We start from the raw sequence: 7227 nt of genomic DNA, 5'->3' as shown, positions 1-7227 counted from the left end.
TAGGCTCTTTGTCGGTTGAGTCAAGAAATTTAAATTGGTTTGAAAACCTTAAGAGTAACCACATGAACGCTACTGATGTGCCATTCGTTCTGAATTTGACTATGACAGAGGATGTTTCCTTTAGTTTTCCATGTCAGTTTCGCCAGAATTCAATGCCACCACTTAAAAAAACAGCCAATGGTTGCTTCTTTCTCATGCCTTTCCCCTCTGAAAATACAAACAATATTAATGACATCGTGATGAAATTATTCCATCAGACAAGGCACAAATTTGCAACAGGATCATGAGGCTGAGGATCACGATATTGTAAGTCTTTTACTTGAAAACAACAATAACAACAACGTGCATATTAAATTGACTGCAGTGGACGTATTATCTTACTTAAAACACAATAAAAGCAACAACCAGATAAACAACAGTCTATGTCCAGTTGGTTCTTGGCCACATATGACAAACCGTTTAGTTGAAGAAGACCAACGAACACAGGAAAAGGCTCAGTTATAGATCAAGTTTTCTCTTTGAAGAAGTAAAGAATAAAATATTTCCCTATTTTAAAATTTTGTACAAAGACAGATAAATTGGTTGTCTACGTCAGATTATCGAAAATTGAACTTAGCTCTAATTTCTGTTTATCTGGGCCGCATGGCTCACTGGAATTAGAAATGTAGTTTCTTTGATGACTTCTTGACGGGGAGATGAAATCCCGCCCTTCTATTAAATAACACACCCACCCTCCTCTCCATAGGCCTATGGTACATATTAACATGAACGCGTAAGATCTCTGCATACGCTTAAACCTCGGCGTTTTGCTCTTACTTGTCCAAGAATTTCATTCTGGAATGTATGAGTAAAGTTCCGTGATATCAGTTTCGTTGTTATCGACTTTAAGCCTCAAAATCAGCAGGTGATTGTTAACTTTTAGCTAAGCATCTGATACATATAAAGTGGAAATAGTGCACCGTAACAAATAAATAATAATAACAATAATAATAATAATAATAATAATAATAATAATAATAATAATAATAATAATAATAATAATAATAATAATAATTCAATATGTTCAAAATTCTACTAATTTTTAGTCCGAAAAAATCTTCTATTTCTTACAGTTGACAGTTTTGTACTGTGTTATCTTTGTATACAATCTTGAAAAATAAAAGCAAGATATATTACGTTTTCCGTATTTATTTTATTGTGGAACGGTAACTCTGTCGGCAGTTTTCAAGTACTATTTTTCTGGAAATAAACTCTCTTAATATTTGTTCATAATAGTGTCAAACATATCAGTAAATAATAATTGAGATGCATAATTTGTAAAACCTAAACTGTAATACTCCATTTTTCTTTTGTCCTTTTTTTATCGTAACTGTAAGAAAACAACTCAGGTTTCTTTCCGAAATAAACTATTCATTTATGTAATAGATGTTTCTCTTTACTCGGTGGGACATATACTTCTTTCGTATTTTAGTATTTGAATAATTAATTTAGTTCAGTTATGTGGTGGTGCTCAGAATATGAAGCCTGCTATTATGCCAAACCATAGTATGCAAAACCGTTATACAATTTAAAGAGAAATGTGAATAGTATACATATAATTATTAGCTAAATATCATATTTGTAAATATCACTAATGTGAATTTATTTAAGATCTGTAGTTTTGTGTCTTTTTGGTAATTAAGAACTAAATATTAGTTTCGTTACGTTAGGTAGTTCTACAGGTTTGAGTACCACATTAAACATTTCCTTTTAAATAGCTTCGGATTGCCTATGCTTCTAAGTGAGCTGGGATTGGATTCTAAGAACGTATGGTATCAGGTATAAATGAGTTGTTATATGAGTTACTACGATGAATGGAAATGGACAAGAGGGATCGGATCGTGTGGATGACCTTGAGACCTGGAGAGAGGTCTATGGGAAGGGGAGACGTACTTAAAAAATGGACGTACTGCTAAATGAGTTGCCTAGTCGAGGCGTTCAAGATGAGCTCCGGTCACCCGTAAGGACGTGGTTTCGATTCCCTGTCAGCAAATTGAACATTTAAGAATTTAGATTTTCACTTCTGTACCGGCGTATAGTCTTGACGTTCACTCAGTCTGTACCGAAAGTGAGTACCAGATTAATTCCTGGGAGCAAAGACGGCCGGGTATGGAGCCAACCACTGTATCCCACTTAGTACCGAGGTTACTGGAAGTGGAACGCTTTCCCTTCTACTCCTCCAAGGGCCTTCAAACCCCAGAGGGAGGTCGCTTTGCTCTTTCTTGTCATGATAAACGAAGACGTTTCTGATGATGATATGGATATCTAGGTAATTGAAGTTAAATGATTGAATCAGGTTAAGGAATTTAAAGAACATTACAATACGCGGTTGCGAAAATTACGCTTGATAGCATGTTGAGTTTTCAAAGATTAGATATCCTTTAAATATATCCCCGAGTAGAAATAATTTCCTCCATATAAAGCACCGTGGTCAAGGTGTTATGAGAGATCTATCTTTCCACCAATTTCATAGAATCAGGTGTCCGACTCGTTGGCTGAACGGTCAGCGTACTGGCCTTCGGTTCAGAGGGTCCCGGGTTCGATTCCCGGCCGGGTCGGGGATTTTAACCTTAATTGGTTAACTCCAACGGCACGGGGGCTGGGTGTATGTGTTGTCTTCATCATCATTTCATCCTCATCACGACGCGCAGGTCGCCTACGGGAGTCAAATAGAAAGACCTGCACCTAGCGAGCCGAACCCGTCCTGGGATATCCCGGCACTAAAAGCCATACGACATTTCATAGAATCAGGTGAATGTATTTATAAATTGAAAGGACACACACACACGCGCGCGCGGAAATTGTTCTATGATCCTGTCTCTTTATTTTCTTTATCTTGGTAAAACGACAGCAATTTATCAGGGACTTACTTTCCATCGAGAAGATTAGCGTGCAGCATATTCTTTTTCTGCACCAACTCTTAGAGATATTCAGAGGATATTCGCATTAAAAAGAGGAAAAGAAACTCATTAACATATGTTTACTATTTACAAAGCACATATCCGTACTGCAATGGTGCGGGCATTGCGTACTAATTTCATATCCTCGTTAGCTCGGAGGTTTTGCCACAACTTGTTTGATGTCACGGACATACAATGACTTCCCCCTCCTTCAGTTTCTACAGGTGTTCTCATGCAAGGTCCAGTACGCCCCACCCAAACTAAGCAGTATATAAACAGGGGCAGACGTCTTAATAAGCATACTGTCCACTCCTCCGAGAAGCAGACACTCCAAACAAACAGCCATGTTCAAGCTGGTGAGTAGAGTAAGCTCAAACGATAACAGTATTCTTTAGTTTGTATTTCGACAAACATATTGTTTCTTAAAAAAGAAAAGCATGAAATGTGTTGGTAGATATATATATATATATATATATATATATATATAATAGATATATATAAACACGTCGAAGGCAGCGGTCGGGCGACCCCCGAGGGGAAACCGGAGCCATTACCCCCAGCTGTCTAAAATACAGGGAGGACTCTATGTCGGTTTGTTTAAAAATAGAAAATAGGTCGTTGACCCCTGCTGTGCGGGTTGCTACCTCACAGGCGCTACCCCCTTTTTCAATTCAACCCTTGAACTATTATCTATCATATCTGGTTACCTATGCAATTCTGGCGGAATTTTCATTATTGAGGCAATTGGCATAATTTACCTATTGCAGTCAACATGTATCTCAGATAACATTTTACACGAGAAAAGGTTCCCTTCATAGGTCCAGGATTAAATATCAGAGCAAATAATTACAATACAAAGTTTGATTTTCCATTATTAGTTTCATACTTACTCCCAAAAACTGATCCTCCTGTTCATAATTGCAAGTTGGGATGTGCGTAGGCCTATTAAGACATAGTCACACAGAATAACAATTACGCGAGGTTTAACAGACACCGGAGAGGAGAATGGAAATAATGCCAAGGATGGGAGATTAAGATCAATGTATTTTATTTCTTATACAACATTCTAGAAACGTCTCCCTTCCACACGAAGAAAAATTGACTTACTTGAAACATTTTAAAAAATAGGAGTTGTGATATTTCGTATTCAGTCTGGACCTACCGTGTTTATTCAAAATACACAGTAGAAACTTGCTTTTAAACAATTCATGTCTTAGCTTATTTTTGTAGTTAACCAGTTCAGTTTGGAATTCTTGCCCAATGATACGGGTATTCGTTTTAAACAAATTCAAACTTCCAGAACAAGTTGAAAATATGTTCAACTTTTTTCCTCACATATCATGTCATATTCCCGTTCATTTAAGCATCGACTAACTTTATACATTAATTATATATTTTATCCCAGATATAAATATGGTTAGAGAGGAACATATAAGACATTTCCATTCATAAATCGAAAATTTACGTTTATTTTATCTGAAATATCGTCGTTGCCGGGACGAAACCTCCTATGTGATAATATTTTTGGAGCTCTACTGACCCGTAGCAGCACATACATTATGAAGAGCGAGAATGCCTTGACCACATTCACACAATATTGCACCTTAGATGACAGAACCTTACCGGCCAAAGTTCTAAGCTAAAATATTTCACATAGGAGATTTTGTCCCGGCAGCGACGATATATTCAACGATACTTACGGACAGTTCTTCAATTTTCTCTTAATATTCAACTTTTTTATGGTCTGAGATATACCACACACACACACACACACACACACACACACGGCACTATGTTACCAAGCGAAGAAATTCATAATAGCGATGAAATAATTGATACAGTTTTAAACAGAAATTAACATTGGATAAATGTATAGAAATCACAGTGAATGGGACATTAAATGAACACTGGGCTTCAAGATATAATGTGATTTCCTTACAAAAGTTATGTAATGGAAAATTACGCTCTTCTCCATTGTTGTTTTTATTGACTTCATCCATGATAAACTGTATTACACTCGTTGTATTTCAAAAATGCAAATATCATGCGTTTCTTTCCCCACGGAAAGTATTATGTAAGAAAACTTGATATTAGAAAATGTTAGATTATCTGTAACAAACGTACTCAAATGTATAATATAGAATTAGGATAAAGTGTTCTGCTGAAGTCAAAGTAATTTTGAGAAAAACTGTGTTTTCTTTATTTCCAGTTCGTTCTCCTCGCCGTCGTGGCTGCCGCTTCTGCCGCTCCCGGTTACCTTGGCGCTGCTGTCGCCGCCCCTGTGGCCTACGCCGCTCCCGTAGCCTACGCTGCTCCAGCAGTGGCTGCCGCCCCCTTGGCTTATGCTGCCGCTCCTGCTGTAGCCTACGCTGCCCCCGCTATCGCCGCCGCTCCCATTGTCAAGAGCCACGCCATCATTGGTTGATTTCCCTTCAGAACTCTTTGTAACTCAAATTTTTCGGCCCAACCTCTTAAATTAACTGTGCAGTATCAAAATAAAAATGAAATTTTAAATTAATATATCTATACAGAGTGTATTATTGATTCACATTCCAATATCGTCCCTATTTTACAATATATTTTCAAGTCACAGAATAATTCATTCCAATGTCGTCCCTATTTAGCAAAATATTTTTAAATCATAGAATAATTGCTTTTTCAAAGGTAGGATTTTTCATTGTATTGGCCATGGAAATAGGAGAATGTATTTGCTTGGATTAGGAATATAGTTTGAATCACAGAGCCTAGAATATCGTCGTTGCCGGGACGAAACCTCCTATGTGATAATATTTTTGGAGATACACTGACCCACAGCACATACAGTATGAAGAACGAGAATGCCTTGACAACTGTCACACAATATTGCACCTTAGATGACAGAACCTTACCGACCAAAGTTCTAAGCTAAAATATTTCACATAGGAGGTTTTGTCCCGGCAACGACGATATCTTATTTAATCGTAGCCGCTTTCAAGTACTGAAAAGTGGTCAATATGGGCAATCCCATGCAGCCGTTTCAGAAATTACCAACGTATCTTTCTTATAAATTTTTTGGCTACTCTCTTATATTCCATTTTCCGTTTTTCCTTTCTTAACAACTATTTTTTCAGAAAATCTTCTTCAGTTCGTCTGACAACCATATCTCCCGTGTCCCTGCTTCCCTACTCCCGACCTGTCGGCTCCAGGCAATGGGTCTTTGCGCCCATCTTTCGAAATCTCTCCTTGCAATTGAAATATTCCGGTCACACTTCCCTGTACGACCGCTTGCTGCAGTCACCACGTCCTGAATTCCCGTCCTTTTTTCATTTCCGAGATCCTTATTCTCTCCTTTAATGTGATGCCTATGATTTCCTTCAGTTTTCTGTAGAAGATCTTCAACGCATCTCTGTCATTTTCTGTTAAGGTCCATGTCCGTGAGTTGCACTGGGGAACGTATTATTATGGCGTGTGGCCTCCGAAGAGGCCTGGTGCATCTTTTTCGAGTTGACGTCGTATAGGCGACCTCCGCGTCCATGAGGATGGGTTTCTAACCTATATTGAAGACAGCAAACGCATCCAGCTATTTGAATTAACCACTGATCTTTAAAATCCCCGACCAGGCCGGGAATTGAACCCCGGACCCCCTGGAGAAATGACCAGCAAGATAACCATTTTGCCATGGAGCCGGGCACTGGGTAGAATAATGCACATAGTCTTAAATCCCATTTTCAATTTCAGTTTGTAATTCTCATCTGTTGTAATGAATTTTAGGCTCCAGAACGTCGATCATGATACTGTTATATGACGCTGTACTACCCTTTTGGTTTTTGTTGCTGAACCTGACCAAGACTGTATTCTTTCGGTTCTGTATGAGTTGCGCCGTGGAGATTCCCCGCCGAAGAGGCCTGGTGCATATCTTTCGAGTTGACGTCGTATAGGCGACCTGCGCATCCATAAGGATGGATTTCTACGTATGTTGAAGACGGCAAGATGGTTATCTTGCTGGTCATTTCTCCAGGGGTTCCAGGGTTTAATTCCCGGCCTGGTCGGAAATTTGACAGCTGTCTTAAGCATCTGCTACCTGCTCTGCACCGCAGGGGGTTATTTCCGAGTTCAAGGAATGTCTGTGAATATCTGTAGTACTGAGAATTTGAAATTAATATATAAAAAATATTATTCACTCTATCTTTTTTTTTGCTAGTTGTTTTACGTCGCACCGACACAGATAGGTCTTACGGCGACGATGGAGCAGGAAAGGGATAGGAGTGGGAAGGAAGCGGCCGTGGCCTTAATTAAGGTACAGTCCCAG

At 38.6% G+C, this 7227-nt stretch overlaps 1 protein-coding gene across 1 annotated transcript; it reads left to right on the top strand.

Moving 5' to 3' along the window:
• Positions 1 to 3257: 3257 nt before the first annotated feature.
• LOC136867088 (cuticle protein 16.5) lies at positions 3258 to 5451 on the top strand. The gene is made up of 2 exons (XM_067144190.2): positions 3258 to 3295; positions 5149 to 5451. The coding sequence occupies exons 1-2, from the start codon at positions 3284 to 3286 to the stop codon at positions 5362 to 5364; spliced, it is 228 nt and encodes a 75-aa protein (XP_067000291.2). The 5' UTR covers positions 3258 to 3283; the 3' UTR covers positions 5365 to 5451.
• Positions 5452 to 7227: the final 1776 nt, after the last annotated feature.

The sequence above is a fragment of the Anabrus simplex genome, chromosome 3 (genome assembly GCF_040414725.1).
Source record: "Anabrus simplex isolate iqAnaSimp1 chromosome 3, ASM4041472v1, whole genome shotgun sequence".
Classification (NCBI taxonomy): Eukaryota; Metazoa; Arthropoda; class Insecta; order Orthoptera; family Tettigoniidae; genus Anabrus; species Anabrus simplex.
Note: the sequence above shows the minus strand (reverse complement) of the source record. Positions and strands in the feature narration are given on the sequence as shown.